At 42.4% G+C, this 17214-nt stretch overlaps 1 protein-coding gene across 1 annotated transcript; it reads right to left on the bottom strand.

The window, feature by feature from the left end:
• Positions 1-5885: 5885 nt before the first annotated feature.
• On the bottom strand, positions 5886-12625 carry tmx1 (thioredoxin-related transmembrane protein 1). The gene is made up of 9 exons (XM_079842971.1): positions 12489-12625; positions 12049-12315; positions 11269-11384; positions 11130-11175; positions 10199-10327; positions 9933-9978; positions 9396-9497; positions 7531-7594; positions 5886-7410 (listed from the first exon to the last, which is right to left on the bottom strand). Exons 2-9 carry the CDS (start codon positions 12222-12224, stop codon positions 7232-7234), a joined length of 858 nt encoding a protein of 285 aa, XP_079699097.1. The 5' UTR covers positions 12225-12315; positions 12489-12625; the 3' UTR covers positions 5886-7231.
• Between the last annotated feature and the right edge of the window lie 4589 nt (positions 12626-17214).

Raw genomic sequence — 17214 nt, forward strand, 5'->3', positions numbered from 1 at the left:
CTAGAAATCTAGACGCACCCTAGCGGCAGAAAATGTATTCATTCAAACTTCTTGATGTGGGTCTGGCTTGTCAGGCTAGCGTGTTAGAGCAGTGGTTCTCAATTTTTTTTGACTCCAAGGCTCCTCTTTGTCCGCGACCTATAGGCTGATATGGCCCTTCTATAGTATTATAACAAAAATATGATCTCAATTTCATGTTGTACATCTTTATTTTTAGCTGTTTTTTTATTATTTTAATTAAGATTAAATTAATATAACTACATTTAAATAATTTTAAGACTTAGTGCCCCAGCCGCCTGGTTGAGAACCACTGTTTTAACTCTGAAATGCATGAATGTTTTGCCAATCATTATTACATATTCAGGTCTTTAGCAACCCAAATCTATATCTAACACGGGTGGATCTCTACCTGTAGTAATAATATAAAACTCCTGATATTAGAGTAACAATTTAAGAAGAATAAAGTGAAACATATTTTGTTACCTTTTGGAGCTTGCTTTGGAAGGGTTCAGTTTGAGCAGATGTTTTATACCATCATCACTGTCCTCGTCAGAGCTACTTTCCTAGTACATTCAGTATCTGGCTCATATGCGCCATCTCAAAAATATTCTCAAAACTATAATTTTCAACATCTTCCAAATCAATATTTTGATCGCTAACAGCTTCTTCACCAGATCCACTAATATGTGATTGTGTTCAGTACTTGCTCTGCAGTAAATCGCGGAGTCATTTCAAGTTTTACTGATCATACCCTATTCTTTTGTTTTCTGCCTGAAACTTCACTTCATCGTTGTGTATCAGACATTGCCACCTTGTGGAATAAAGGTGAATTGCACTTATTCAGTCATCAAAGATTAAATTAATGTTGTGCAGAAAAAATATACTTACACTTATAAGTGTACACTTATATTTTACAAAAAAAATGTATGGGAAAAAGTACTCGGTTACTGACGTAACCTTGGTTCCCTGAGAATAAGGGAAAAAGTATTGCGTAGCAAGACGCTATGGGAAAATCCTTTTTCTCAAAATATTGAAGCCTTTTTTTTAAATTACGCAGTGCCACTGCACAGTCAACATAGTGTAGAGCTTATGCTCACGCAGATTGGTTGGGCTGTGTAAACTGCTGGAAGCTATGGCAACGCGGCGCAGGCCCGGTTCCAGAATCAAATCACTGAGGGTGCTTCTGAAATTACTGAGGGTGCTCTAGTAAAGTGCAGATAGGCTAAGCAACAGCTCCACCATGGCAGTGTACAGTGATAAAGTTATGATTACTTTTACTAATAATTGGAATTTCAAAAATATTTGCTTTAATGTGTTACTATTATTTTAACGTCATCTTCCTGAGAACCAGAAAAAATTGGTTTTGTGAATTTAGTTTTTTTTTTTTTTTCTTCAGTCATTACATTGTTTGGAGCATGAAAAACAAATAGATTTTTTTAATCTTTAATTCATTCCTATGTTATTTGCTATATCCTCTGCTCTGTAGAGGACACCAGAACCCATTTATTGAGAAAATTAAAAGACATGAATAGACAATGGGATTTTTGGGTGTAATACTTTATTTATGGGTAATAATATTTTCATAAGAATGCATTATATTTCAAAAGAATATCCAGACTTAAAACTGTAAGTTGTCAGAGAAATTCGCTAAAATATAATGTCCTCTACAGAGGCAAAACCTCTATTCTGAGTCTCAGGAGGATATTTCTGTCTCATGCAGAGTGGCATTTATATTTAGATGTCACTTCCGACACTTTGCAGCATGCAAATGGCCGTCGGTCCTCTTAGCAACAATAGTTCTATAAAATGAATGTTATCTAGAAAGTGAGCCAAGATCACTACGATTACTAAAATGCTGTTGCTTTGTCAGTTCATGGCGATCTCACAAAGTTCCGTTATAAAAATTAAGTTGTCAACAATAAATCTCTTACTTACATCGTGTCTTGAGTTTGTTAATGGGAGGTTTTGCGAGCCTGCATTAACTCAGCACAAGTCAGCCCTACTCTGAACGAGGCAGCTAGCTGCTGAATAGTGAGAGCTCGTTCTGGCGTGGGCCAGGCTCTAATTTGAAAGAGAACTGTAGCCAGAAAAGTAAGCTGCAGTGGGGAGCAATGCGCTCTTGGATAGATTGATCCTGAGCCCAAGGCATTCTAGATGGCTGAGGACCCGTGAGTTTCTAACTCGACCCTTCGACTGGGCCAAAATGAGCCAGTCATCAAGGTAGTTCAGGATGCGCATTCCCGCATTAGCTCCCGCATCCATGCATTTCGTAAATGTACGAGGAGCCAGTGACAGCCCGAAAGGCAGGACTGTGTACTGGCTATCTGGATATGAAAGTAGGCATCTTTCAGATCCACTGAGAAAAACTAATCCCCTGGGCGTATTTGCGAGAGGATTTGTTTGGATGTAACATCCTGAATGGCCGTCTTATGAGGGCCTTGTTCAGGTGTCTGAGGTCTAGGATAGGCCTGAGACCGCCATCCTTCTTTGGTACGAGGAAATAACGGCTGTGGAAACCTGACTCGCTCTGGGAGAGGGGAACTGTCTCAACAGCGCCCTTTGCTAGCATGTTTGATACTTCTGTGTGGAGGACATGAGCTATGTTGCTCCTTACGATGGACGGGGGTCTGCGAGCGAATTGGAGTGAGCAACCTCTTTTTATTGTATTCAGTACCCATTTTGACACATCGGGGATGGCCTCCCAGGCCTCGGCCCGAGTGGCTAGGGGATGAATTAACTCTGGAGGCGGACCACCATGGATCGGGGGCCTGGCCTTCATGTGTTTGTAAGAGGAAAAGTGCTCTTTTGTTGAGGATTTTTGTGTTTTATTTTGTTCAAAATAACAGCGTTTATTTGCAAGGGTGCCTGAACTTGAATGTACCATTTGGCTGCAAACAGAACATCTCCAGCCACCTGAGCTGAAAAGGAGGCTGGAGGACAAACACAAGACTTTTTCGGGGGTGGTCCAGTCGCTGTGGGACTTAACCCCTTCCTCTTCCTTTCTGGCAGATCAGGAAGGCTTCCGAGGCTCAGGGTTCAGCGTAATTCTAGGCCGGGGGCCCTGGCATTTTGGGTAGGGGAAGCGCTTTGACGTATGAGAGCACTGCTTGGTTTCGGCCACTGGGCAGGGCTGAGAGGCCAGTAGCTCTGATCTTACGGGCTTCTGAGTTGGCGCAGTCTTAGTCTCAAAGAAGCAGAGCTGGAGCGCTTAGGCAGGAAGTGAGTCAAGGAAGGCGATTTTTTCTGCATCCTTGATCTCCATGAGATTAAGCCATAAATGGTACTTGAGCACCAATAAACTGGCCATAATTCTTCCTATGGCCTGAGCGGTGGTCTTTGTGGGCCAGCTCGTTGGTGCTGCGCAGGTCACGGAAGGCGGCTGATTCCAGTCCAGACTCATCCATGGAACTTAGCCTGGAACACCTGGAGGGCTGCCATGGTGTGTAGGGCTGAAGCATCTTGACCTGAAGCAGTATTTTTTCGGACGCATAGGCTCGGCCGACGAGAGCTGAAGTGGTCCTACAAGCTTTGAGGGATGAGCCACTTTGGCCTTCCATTCCTCCAGGGGCAGCCGTTTTTCAAAGCCCTTTTCCTCCGCTCCATCTAAAGTTTAGAGCGCTGCCGAGGCAGAAGTGGGAATACAGGCCGAGCATAGCGCGTGCCATGACTTAGTCAGCTCGTTGTGCACCTCGGGAAAGAACAGTGCTGAGTGCTGTTGAGGGGCCTGCTGGTGCCTTGGCAGGAACCACTCATAGAGGCAGCTTCTCATAGGCTCTTCCGGTGGAAACCAGTCGTCGAGACCGAGCTGTTAAGCAGCCCTGGTGAGAACGCATAGAAGTTCTGCGTCCACATTCGCTCTGCTGTCTCTCTTACTTTCTTGAGGCAGGGTCACCCAATTCTCACCATCAGAAGCCGCCAATGACATGCGATCATCACGAAGATCCTCTTCAGAGCCACCAAATGAGACGAGTCGGCTTGCGTCACACAAGGGACGCTGGTCCGCTTGAGTAAAGAATGTGATGGTGCATTCACACAAGACGCGAATGAAGCAATTTCCTTGTTAAGTCAATGCAAAGACGCGAATAGACATTCTGCGGCGCCATTAGCGCAAATGACATGGCGCAATTTGAGCGTTTGTCGCGTGTTGAAAAATCTGACTGGCTTTTGCGCCGCGTTAACCAATCAGGAGCTTGCTCTAGAAGTAACAACAATGAGGATAAAATCATATTTGGATACCCGGAACTGAACGATACATCTTTGCACTTTATAGAAACATTTAACAATTAAAAGGATCTTGCTTGGAAGAAAGTGTGTGAGGAGATCGGACAATCTGGTAAGTTGTAAAAAACGCTCTTTACTCAATTTGAGCTATACATAGGGTGATTTCAGGTTGATTGAGACACTTTTGCAGCGAGACGAGCCGGCTGGCAGAAGCCCCTTTCATGTCGCGAATTCGCGTCTGTTGTTAAGTGAATGTCATGTGCGAATGAAGCGAGTAAACGTAATGTTCAGGGGTCCAACTACGTGCAAACAGCGTGATTTATGAAAAGCCAAGAGGGCCAAAAACACGTGAATTTTAACACGTATTTCACGTGTATTTAATGTGTTAAAATTCACATGTTTTTGGCCCTCTTGGCTTTCCATAGCGATGTATTGCATCTGGTGTGAACGCACCATGAGGCACGCGGGATCTGAGGCCCTGTCCCATATGGCCCCTTAAACCCTTGCGGTCTTCCGCGGAGTCCGCACTTTCACAACGTAAAGCCGCTTTGACAGCCGGGAAGAAGTCCGCTGCTTAATACGCACCAGTGCGCATCGAGGGCGCATATTGACCTCAAAGGGGGCGTTCGCGAGCACCCTTCTGAGACCTAAAATGACAAATGGGACACACTACGGTCTCGTGGACTTAACGGACACGCGCACGCAGCGGCCATTGTAAGTCCACAAGACCGAAAGTGTACATCAAGTGAGCCATTTGGGACAGGGCCTGAGCTGCCATTTCTTCCTCCGAGGTTCCTGGGAGGCAAGAAACGGGAGGGTGCGAGGGGCGGAGTCACTTTCTGAGAAGAAAGCCATCCATGAGCGCAGAGGCCCTGTCCCAAATGGTACCCTAAACCCTCACGGTCTTCCTCTGAGTCCACACTTTCACGACGTAATGCCGCTTTGACAGCCGGGAAGAAGTCCGCCGCGTAACCCGCACCAGTGCGGGCTCAGCAGAAGTGCGCATCGAGGGCACATATCGACCTCAAAGGGGGCGCTCGAGAGCACCCTTCAAAGACCTAAAATGACAAATGGGACACCCTGCGGTCTCTGGGACTTAACGGACATGCGCTCGCAGCAGCCATTGTAAGTCCACAAGACCGAAAGTGCACATTAAGTGTGTCATTTGGGACAGGGCCAGAGAGGAGAGCGGCATATTCTCGCGAGGAGAACAGCTGTAATCTATAAGTGCGAATTCTGCATGGGGTTTACCCAGACAGGAAATAAATAAATTTCTATTAATCAAAGAATCTTGAAAAAGTATCATGGTTTCCTTGAAAATATTTACCAACACAAGGAATGTTTGAGTAGCAAGTCAGCAAATTCGAATAATTTCTGAAGGATCATGTGACTTTGAAGACTGCAATGATGCTGAAAATTCAACTTTGCCATCACAGGAATAAATTACATTTTAAAATTATATATATATAAAATTATTTTAAATTTTAATTTTTCGCAATAGTAGTTTTTACTATATTTTCCAGCAAATGAATGCAGCATTGGAGAGACTTTCTCAAACTATTGAACGGCAGTGTACATATGCATCACTAAATGTGAAGTGAAATGCAAAACTGTAAAATAAAGCCCAACAAATTTGCATTTTGTGTGAAATCACACAGCACAGCAGCTTTAAACTGTTTATTAACAGTCCTGATTTAGTCTCAATTACAGAAACATTCCAAAACCTCTCTCTCTCACATACACAGACACTCTGGCTTTAAGCAATAAAGTTGTAAATGCAGACATTCACACGTTAGAATCGTTCTGCTGTGGACAACTAAGCAGAACATATTGAGAAGCACTTTAATTCTAGTGGATCAGTCAAGGGTCAAAGTAAAGATAATAAGAAATCTACTTGGAAGACCAAGATACAATTAACACATACATCCTAAAATCCACTGTAATACAGAAACACCTGAAACAGAACATGATACACCAGTTCAAATTAATCAGACACAGTATGCCTATGCATTATTAAACTAATTAAATTTAAGGAAACAGGGCGTGGAAGGTAAAATGAAAAACTAATTTTTAAAGTAAAATATAGAAAAACCAATCATGTCTATGGGAAAACTAATGGAAGTGTTTAACGGTGTCAAATAATAAAAAATCACACACACACACACACACACACACACACGTAAATAAATGTTAATTCAGGCATTAACCAAAGATTCAAGAACACAAACCAAACGAAAAAGTATGAAGCTGATCTCCACATGGAAGAAAAAACATTTAAAACAATAAACTGAACATTTCAACTTTATATAACAGGCATCCAAAAAGCTCAAATAATAAAATATTTACAAAGTAAAGCACAAAACCTTTCATATTCCCAAAAGCCTCATTTCCAAATACAGATTCACAGTGAGGTTGTTGTTTGATCTTGGATATTTGCTCAGTATTTGTAAGGGGAATATTGCAGCTGTGTGTCGTGAAATTCTTTAAAGTAGGTTCTAATATTCCTCTAACACTGTGCTTCTCAAAGCTGTCCTAGGGAAACCCAGGCGAGTCAGATGAGGGAGACTTGCAAAATGTACAGGGAGCGCCAGTACATTTTGGAAGTCTTCCTCATCGGACTCGCCTGATTCAACTCATCAGTAGAGACTGCAAGACTTGAATGAGGTTTTACTGATGTGGGAGACATCCAAAATGTGCAGTGGTGAGGGGTCCCCAGGACAGCTATGAGAAGCACTGCTCTAACACACACACAATCCAGAGATACTGCATAGCAAGGAGTGTAATAATTAAAACTGGATAGGTGGAAAAAGAGAAAACGCACAAACCTGCGGCAAGAGAGAGAGAAAAGCACAACCACATCAATCTTTCAGAAGGGAGCTATGACATCATATGTGATATCATCAAGCTCAATGAGCACTGCCATGGCAGCATGTGAGGGTTTTGCCGTAGCCATGTGGTTTGTGTGGCGATTTTGTGCACAGTGAGCAAGAGGTAGTTCCTCTCCAGTCCTCTAGGTGTCCTCCTCCGGCACACCCAAACCTCTTCTTCTGAGAGCATCAGCTCCGCCCACCGGCTGCCACTCTTCAGTCTTTCCCCCATACTCATCTTCATCATCCTCTTCCTCTCCATCTGCTTCTTGCTCATCTTCAGATTGCTGCAGGAGACGCACCTGCCCCGCAAGCAGTTTCCCTATAAAAACACATCCACAATTACACACAATTACACATCTTCGAATTTTATAATGGTTCTCTGTTACATTAAAAGTTCTCGTAGTTAAGCAGGTAGGTTCAGAGAAACATTCACACTTACTGTGGTGATAATCTGGTGAAAGTCGTCGTGATGGGAACACAAAATCTGCAACGAAAACCAGCACCTGAGAGAGGAAATAACATGAAATCAGGGAGACGTGACCGACTATTGAGTCCAATTGAGTTTGACGTTAGCATGTTCAGACTCTAAACCATATTATCATATAAACATTGTAAAGTATATGTTGTCATTATTCATCGGCATTAGTTCATAAACAATTGAAGCGCTCTGAAGCGGTTCAAGATTGGGGGTCAGTACGATTTTTTTTAATACTTCAATTCAGCAAGGATGCATTAAATTGATCAAAGGTGACAAGTAAAGACATTTATAATAATGTTACAAAAGATTTATATTTAAAATTCTTTTCTTTTGAGCTTTCTATTCATCAAAGAATCCTGAAAGAATGGTTTCCACAAAAATATTAAGCAACACAACTGTTTTCAACATTGATAATAATAAGAAATGTTTCTTGAACCCCAAATCAGCATATCAGAATGATTTATGAAGGATCATGTGACACTGAAGTAGGGCTGTAACGATTTGACCAAACATTTGACCTCGATTACGATTAATGAACGATTATTTTGCTTCTTTTTTTTTGCCCTCATAAGGTTTTTGAGTAAGTTCCTGATAAGGTTTTTACTGTAAATATTTTCTACTATTAAAGGTGGATTTTTTTTTTCTAATGAAAGTGCATTTCTTTGTGATTTTAAAATACTTTAAGGAAACTGTTCACTTTCAGCAGTTACTGTCTATGGGGCAGATTTAAGCTTGTTGTACATCAGATACAGATACATTTACATAGTAGGCCTACATTACATTTATTTGAATGCATTAATGAGAGAGTGATTGTGTGTGTGAATTACTCTTACTGTCTCTATTCATTATGAAGCTGTGGTTTGTACTTACTTCAAAGGTATTAAAACATATGCCTATAATGGTTGAGTTTCTAAGCTACTTTAGTGACTTTACTTTAGTCACAGGACAGCGTTGACATTGCGTTTCTGCGCGCGATCTTCACGTGATGTGCGAGCTTCTGTCTGAGTGTTCGTTTGTCACAATATATCAGGCATTAGTTCAACATAATATACATCTGATGGTCTAAAATCGCTCTAGTGTTCAAACTGGCAGGCCTTAAAACACAAACAAATGATAAAGCATTGTGAGGACGCTGCCTCCAGGGCGCGCGTGCGTTGTCAGAGACGCGACACGGCTCGGCTCTCTGTGTCACAGAAAAAAGCTGAGCACTGAATGGATAAGTTTTCTGTATTGTTGTTTTTGAATAGTCCACAATCGCTTTAAATGTTCAAGCCTTTAAACGCATTTACTTGACAAACTTTATGAGGACGAAAGTGAAAGCGATCTGGCTTTGGGGCTTACGTGCGCCGTCTGTGTGTGTGTGTGTGTGTGAGACAGCGCGTATTTTTCTGCAACACATTTTTGAAATGTGTTGCAGGTCTGAATGACAGGAAAGGATGCATATTTACAAATGACATGAAGTTGACTAGACAAAACATGAAATATTTTGTGTTCATATTGTCTGCAATGAAATACAAGTCAAAGTAAATTTAGAAATCACTTCTTTTTTTATTTATTTGCGTTTTCAAATTTTCTAAATTTTTCCCCTGTCGGTTAGAGGTTCTGAATTTCGATTTCGATTAGTTTTCGATTAATCGTACAGCCCTACACTGAAGACTGTAGTGGTGCTGAAAATTCAGCTGTGTCATCACAAGAATACATTAGATTTTAAAATAGAATAAAATAGAACATTCATACTTCATAATCATATGATGTATTTATGATCAAATAAATGCAGCCTTGTTGAGAATAAGAGACTAAGGTAGCGTATTTGTGTCCACTCTCACCAATCCAAGAACCAATCCTGAGATGAGTGTTGCCAGAGCAAATATGCCATATGAACCCCAAACCGGGACACCCAGTTGCTCCGTTAAGTAATTATGGCAGTGCTGAAACACAATGTTAAAAGATAATTTAAATTACTGCATGGAAACAGCCATGAGCAGATTATAAACGTATCAGGTATTTACTACAATATCCATATAACAGCTTATTTTCTACTGGCTTCAAATTACGCTTACAAAAAACTATTTTTTTAAGTGGCTATGTAATAAGCAGGATAATGTACAGTCAGGAAATCGTTATTGCAAAAAGAAAAACCCTTCAGGGTGATACAAGTCCTCTCTTTAAATCAGGGGGTTTATTTTATGTTATTGGCTAGCTGACTGTATATCATCCCTCAGTGTCTGCTGCTGGTTCCTTAACCATTAGCTCGAGCCTTGAGGTATAAATGATTTGTTCCCATTGAGTTGTAACCATACATTATTCACAGAATTGCTAAGAAAATTATGTATATATAATTGTTTTATTAAATACACACTCACCCTGATGAACATGGATAACTTAAAGAGGGCTGACATCACATTCATCCTACAAAAAACAAATATCAGTCAAAATTTGATCAAGTCAAATGTAAAAATAGTCCGACAGCAGTACATTAATATTGTGCTGCCTTATGAAGAAAGTTTTACATTAACCACAGGCTGTGAGTTCTCTGAGCTACCTTTTCTGGAGACTTTGTCAGACTCGCCCGGAGCCGTTTGCATTATTACAGAATTTGAAACCACCCACACGCACTGCAAGTACTCACAGGAAGGAAGAGGGGCCGAACCAGGAAGAGACCGGCTCTATGCTCTGCCATTTCTTCTCATCAATGAAGCTCAGGAAGTCGTCTTTAGATCGGGCTCCTTGATATCTCCGAAACACACCATCTTTACAGCTGCAATACACACACACACACAATCAGCCATATTAAACCATTTATAACTGAATTTACACCCATCACACAGGGACTGTGCAGATGATTGAAAACAAAACAAATGTTGGTGTCTATCTATCTATCTATCTGGGGCATTTCCTCCGAGGAGGCAAGGGAGGTGCCTCAATCAGTGCCTCCTCAAAAAAAAAAAAATCCATATTACAAAAATAAAACAACGCAAATATTACAATAATTTGACATTAAAAAGTGTATAAATCACTCGTTTTTCTAAAGTAACACTGTCCAACAGCAACACCAGCAGGTAAAGTTACAGCGGGAGAATCCGCGTCTCTCTTGCCTCCCTGAGCCCATTGAGTTTTAATCCTAAAATGAGTCAGAAATGGTAAAAAGAACAGTTGAACAGATCACAAACAAAAACATGTTGTTTAAACTGATACTGCCTTTAGTTATCATTTTGGAATAAATGTAAAAATGCTTAAAAAACTAACTCGATGAGATTTATACTTGGTTTTAATAGAACATTAAATATATTGTTAATGTAAAATACTTAATAGAATTAGATTTGGTTTCTTTTCGATGTAAAGTAATGTTTATTTAACCAGGAAAATGTGACAACATTAAGCGCAACTGGGACATTCATTTACATGTTAATGTTTTTTTTGTTTTTTTTAACTGTAAGGACTTACTCATTTCAGAACACTGCTGATGCTAATGCCACTGCTAATGATCTATCTATCACCAATTACCAACTAGATAACTTCTAAAGAGAGGGTTAAATGTGTGTAAATGGAAAGAAACTCACTGGTAGATAGTTGGGAGAGCTGTGATGATAAACCTCCCACTCAAACCTGCAGCAGAGAGAGCGAGAGAGACAGGAGTGAGACTCGTAAGGACAGGAGATCAGGTGAGCAGAGAAGCCAGATGAGAGGATAACGGCATACCTGGCTGCTCGGTGACGTCCACTTTGGCAATGCTCACTCCCAAATCTTCTCCCCATTCTGCAAACTCATTCCACACGGATTGGAGCTGCTGACAGGCTGGACACCATGGAGCAAAGCTGCAGCAGAGAGACAAACCTTTAATCCAATAACACGATCCCAGCCAGAGGAGAAACAAAGACACTGAGGCTCATTTGTTTTCCATCGGATCTATTTAACTACAATCCTCCTGTTCAATGGCTCTAACAGGAGTAAGTCTGCCATGCAGGGGGAAAGGAATGTTTATTTTAACTTAAATATTTGTGGAAGAGAATGCATAAAACGGATAGTGGAATTTCTGATATCATTTACTCCCCATCATGTTGTTCCAACGCTATATGACTCTCTTCTGTGAAATACAAAAGGAGATGTTCTGCAGAATGACAGCCTCAGTCACCATTCAGTTTCATTGCATCCGTTTTCCATACAATGAAAGTGAATGGTGACTGAGGCTGTCATTCTGTCTAACATGTCCTTTTTCTACATTCATAGAAGGAAGAAAATCATATGAGGTTGGATCAACATGAGGCTGATTATTATGACATCCTTTTCATCTTTTCAAACTCTTTAATTTCAAGACCACAGAACTTCCTCTAACCTGAGCCCAGTGGAAGAACACGGCATTAAGAACTAATAATTAAATCTAAAGTTAGATATGCATTTAGAGTCATGTGTAACACTAATTGCCATGCATAAATAAACACACACACTTTCTTTTTTGCACAACTCCATCTAATAACTCACAACTCGATCATCCACTCTCCCGTCAGAATATCCTCCCAGTTTCCATCTGTGATTTCTCTTAATTTACCCGGCTTGGCCGCTGCGGGCTGCAGCATCACACATGTTGCGATAAGCGCAGAAAATATACACGCGCCGGCTGTCATCGCCCTGACTCTGCGTGTGTATGTACACGCCATGTTTCAGCGCCCACTGCTTCCCTTCCGCTTCCGCCTCCACTCCCACGTGCTGCTGATGGGCGGTGCCGCGTCATGGCGTCATGACGCATAGCTTTCGAAAAGGTTGAAAACACATAATTTAACCCATTTCCAGACACTTATGACATAACATATGATAACATACAATTTTTTCTTAGTTGCTTTGGTACATTTCTTGAAACATCCTTAAGATTTGCAAACCAGTAATTGCATTTCTCAAAACAAACAGCAGCTGGATTAGCCTACCTGCAAAAGCATAACTTGCTCAAAATCCTTAGTTCATCTCTCAAAAGTCAAATGTATGTCAATGAACAGTCCTGGTTTCATTGTTCACAAGCAAGATAGTCAAAATGCTTAGTCATGTTGTCAATATAAGTGAAAGTGAAAGTGAAGTGACATGTGGCCAAGTAAGGAGACCCATACTTGGAATTTGTGCTCTGCATTTAACCCATCCAAAATGGATCTCGTTTTAATTTAGGTTCTGTCTCCACCAGTGTTAGTTTTGATTCGTCAATAAATTGAGAAACAAATCAGTGGTAAAGGGCAGTTTCTTTCATTTGGGATCGATTGCAAAATAAAAATTTGTGTTTCCAAAAGATTTAGAGACTGTAAATTCATGCCTTCATAAATCACATCTGGACTGTAATTCCCTGTACTGTGGCCTGCCTCAAACTACAATCCCTCACCTGCAAATTGTCCAAAAAATCAGCGATAAGATTTCTTACTGGCACAAAAAAAAAGAGAGAGAGATCACATTTCTCCAATTTTAGCGACTTTACATTGGCTTCCTGCTACGGTTTCTCAATTGCTTAAACACATTATCCACTCTGACCTCACATTTTCAAAACAGTTAACTTTAGGCTAAATCTGAAGCTCAATAGCCAAAATTACTAATTTGGTTTGCAAAATGCTCTAACGTTCACAAAACATTAAACACATGCAACATAAGCTAATATTTCCATCAAACACCACAACTTGTGGTCAAATCAATTTATTCTTTCAAACAATCATTACACAATGAACAACAAAATACAGCTATCAATATTATACTTAGACTCAAATGCTGGGAAGAAAAAAGCAACCAAAAGGAAACTTATGGGTGGAAATATCTTAAATAAAATATAGTTTTTAGATACTCAGAACTTCACATTTAGTCCATTAGCTCCTGACGATCAAGCCACAGGTTCTCGTCAACATTGCATTGAATGTTTTCCCTTGCAATGCAGCGAGGGAAATACCTCAGTGCATGGCGTATCCATCCCTGGCAGTCCTCTGCACTTATTGCCAAGCAACCAGCACTCTTTGGAGGGACAGGAGGGACATCTGCTCATATGGCCGGTGATCATACACTTCTCCAAGCAGAGAAAAACTCCTTGATTGGGTTCAGTAAAGGAGAGTATGCAGGGAGGAATTGCATCATATGAGGCTGTGCTGCAAACCATTCATTCACAAGACGAGAGTGGTGGAAGGCAACATTGTCCCAAATGACGACATACAGAGTCATGCCAGGCCTCAACAGCCCTCTCTCTTCGGGTGGAACCAGTCTTTCATTCATTAAAACAAGGCATTACAATAACAACTGTACCTGCACATACTAGAATCTTGTCTCCTTTACGATGTCAGAGTTTCTTTGGAATGAAACTCTGTACAGCTGCTTCATTCTGACATGGTTTTGTTTAAGGACTCGATCAATAGTTGCCCATTACTGCTGTTACAATCTGCAATTACTGTTGCCTGGATTTCACGCAGTCTGATTGCATTGTTTGCCACGACCATATCTACAATGGCAGACTCCTGTTCAACACTAAAGATCTTTCCTCTACCACCAGTGTGCGGTAGTGTGTGGATTCTATAAAGGAAAAGCAAAAAGCATGTCAATTGACATTATGACAGTCACATAAATGGGATTGATGACACATCTGCATTACTGTAGACAGTTTGTTCTGCTACTGTAACAAGGCAATACAGCAAAGCTGAAATACACAGTGATATACAGTAACATTGTGACTTACCTGTTCTCATTCCGAAAAAGCCTGACAATAGATGCCACAGTGCTCCGACCCCTAGTCCAGCCTCTCTAAAGGACAAGCCATGATTGATGCCATGCCCTCTTTTACTCTTCTGCCATGCCCTCTTACTCTTCTGCCATGCCCTCTTTTACTCTTCTGCCATGCCATCTTACTCTTCTGCCATGCCCTCTTTTACTCTGCTGCCATGCCCTCTGACTCTTCTACCATGCCCTCTTACTATTCTGCCATGCCCTCTTTTACTCTTCTACCATGCCCTCTGACTCTTCTACCATGCCCTCTTACTCTTCTGCCATGCCCTCTTACTCTTCTACCATGCCCTCTTACTCTTCTGCCACTGCCATGCCCTCTTACTCTTCTACCATGCCCTCTTACTCTTCTGCCATGCCCTCTTACTCTTCTACCATGCCCTCTTTTACTCTTCTGCCATGCCCTCTTACTCTTCTGCCATGCCCTCTTTTACCCATGCCCTCTTACTCTTCTGCCATGCCCTCTGACTCTTCTACCATGTCCTCTTTTACTCTTCTGCCATGCCCCCTTACTCTTCTGCCATGCCCTCTTACTCTTCTACCATGCCCTCTTTTACTCTTCTGCCATGCCCTCTTTTACTCTTTTGCCATGCCCTCTGACTCTTCTACCATGCCCTCTTACTCTTCTGCCATGCCCTCTTTGACTCTTCTACCATGCCCTCTTAATCTTCTACCATGCCCTCTTACTCTTCTGCCATGCCCTCTTACTCTTCTACCATGCCCTCTTTTACTCTTCTGCCATGCCCTCTTACTCTTCTGCCATGCCCTCTTTTACTCTTCTACCATGCCCTCTTACTCTTCTGCCATGCCCTCTGACTCTTCTACCATGCCCTCTTACTCTTTTACCATGCCCTCTTTTACTCTTCTGCCATGCCCTCTTACTCTTCTGCCACTGCCATGCCCTCTTACTCTTCTGCCATGCCCTCTTACTCTTCTACCATGCCCTCTTTTACTCTTCTGCCATGCCCTCTGACTCTTCTGCCATGCCCTCTTACTCTTCTGCCATGCCCTCTTTTACTCTTCTGCCATGCCCTCTTACTCTTCTACCATGCCCTCTTTTACTCTTCTGCCATGCCCTCTGACTCTTCTGCCATGCCCTCTTACTCTTCTGCCATGCCCTCTTTTACTCTTCTGCCATGCCCTCTTACTCTTCTGCCACTGCCATGCCCTCTTACTCTTCTGCCATGCCCTCTGACTCTTCTGCCATGCCCTCTTACTCTTCTACCATGCCCTCTGACTCTTCTACCATGCCCTCTGACTCTTCTACCATGCCCTCTTTTACTCTTCTGCCATGCCCTCTTACTCTTCTGCCATGCCCTCTTTTACTCTTCTATCATGCCCTCTTACTCTTCTGCCATGCCCTCTTTTACTCTGCTGCCATGCCCTCTGACTCTTCTGCCATGCCCTCTTTTACTCTTCTACCATGCCCTCTTACTCTTTTACCATGCCCTCTTTTACTCTTCTGCCATGCCCTCTTACTCTTCTGCCACTGCCATGCCCTCTTACTCTTCTGCCATGCCCTCTGACTCTTCTGCCATGCCCTCTGACTCTTCTGCCATGCCCTCTTACTCTTCTGCCATGCCCTCTTTTACTCTTCTGCCATGCCCTCTTACTCTTCTGCCACTGCCATGCCCTCTTACTCTTCTGCCATGCCCTCTGACTCTTCTGCCATGCCCTCTTACTCTTCTACCATGCCCTCTGACTCTTCTACCATGCCCTCTGACTCTTCTACCATGCCCTCTTTTACTCTTCTGCCATGCCCTCTTACTCTTCTGCCATGCCCTCTTTTACTCTTCTATCATGCCCTCTTACTCTTCTGCCATGCCCTCTTTTACTCTGCTGCCATGCCCTCTGACTCTTCTGCCATGCCCTCTTTTACTCTTCTGCCATGCCCTCTTTTATTCTTCTGCCATGCCCTCTTACTCTTCTGCCATGCCCTCTTTTACTCTTCTACCATGCCCTCTTTTACTCTTCTGCCATGCCCTCTTACTCGTCTGCCATGCCCTCTTCTGCCATGCCCTCTTTTACTCTTCTGCCATGCCCTCTTACTCGTCTGCCATGCCCTCTTACTTGTCTGCCATGTCCTCTTACTCGTCTGCCATGCCCTCTTTTACTCTTCTGCCATGCCCTCTTACTCGTCTGCCATGCCCTCTTACTCTTCTGCCACGCCCTCTTACTCGTCTGCCATGTCCTCTTTTACTCTTCTGCCATGCCCTCTTACTCGTCTGCCATGCCCTCTTTTACTCTTCTGCCAGGCCCTCAAAAATGCAATTTATTTCGGAGAAGAAGAATAGACAGAGCAATTCCAATAGGGTCCTCACACCATCGGTGCTTGGGCCCTAATAAGACAGAAATGTATCTATTTAATAAGACAGAGAGTTTTCTCTGCAGTTTCAGCCTAAGCAGCTAGTGGCGCAGGCAGAGCCCCTTGACAAATGTGCTGTAGCTGATTATGAGCAGATCCAATGTGGCCCACCAGGTATCAGTGGTGCTGAGTGTGAAGCTATCAACTGCTGCTTTAATGGACAGCAGTGTTTCTATGGGAAGGCAGGTAAGAGGGAGTCAATGTAAAGGTGTTCATGTTAAGCCACTCCTCAGTAATAACTTGCTATTGTACCTTGTTCCAGTGACTGTCCAGTGTATTAGAGATGGTCAGTTTGTGGTAGTGGTGGCTAGAGATGTTACTCTACCTCGCTTGAGCCTGGATTCAGTCCGTCTCCTGGGTGGAAACGACCCACCTTGCAGTCCTGTGGGATCCACACCTTCCTTTGCTATATACCAGTTCCCTGTCACTGCATGTGGCACAAGCATGATGGTGAGTAGCTGCTTGTGGTTCTGTTCTGCATGGCTTAGAATGGACTGGATGCCAACAGTTACTATTTGCAGGAGGACAGTGGATATGTGTTGTATGAAAAC

Source organism: Gobio gobio (assembly GCF_949357685.1).
Source record: "Gobio gobio genome assembly, chromosome: 18".
Lineage (NCBI taxonomy): Eukaryota > Metazoa > Chordata > Actinopteri > Cypriniformes > Gobionidae > Gobio > Gobio gobio.

What these genes read in the sequence shown, in the direction of transcription:
- tmx1 (XM_079842971.1), bottom strand. Translation starts at nt 12,224, where the DNA reads ATGGCGTGTACATACACACGCAGAGTCAGGGCGATGACAGCCGGCGCG. An exon ending in GCTCTCCCAACTATCTACCA is followed by an intron (nt 10,328 to 11,129) that starts GTGAGTTTCTTT and finishes TGTGTATTGCAG; the next exon opens with CTGTAAAGATGGTGTGTTTC. An exon ending in CAGGATTGGTTCTTGGATTG is followed by an intron (nt 7,595 to 9,395) that starts GTGAGAGTGGAC and finishes TTCCTCTCTCAG; the next exon opens with GTGCTGGTTTTCGTTGCAGA.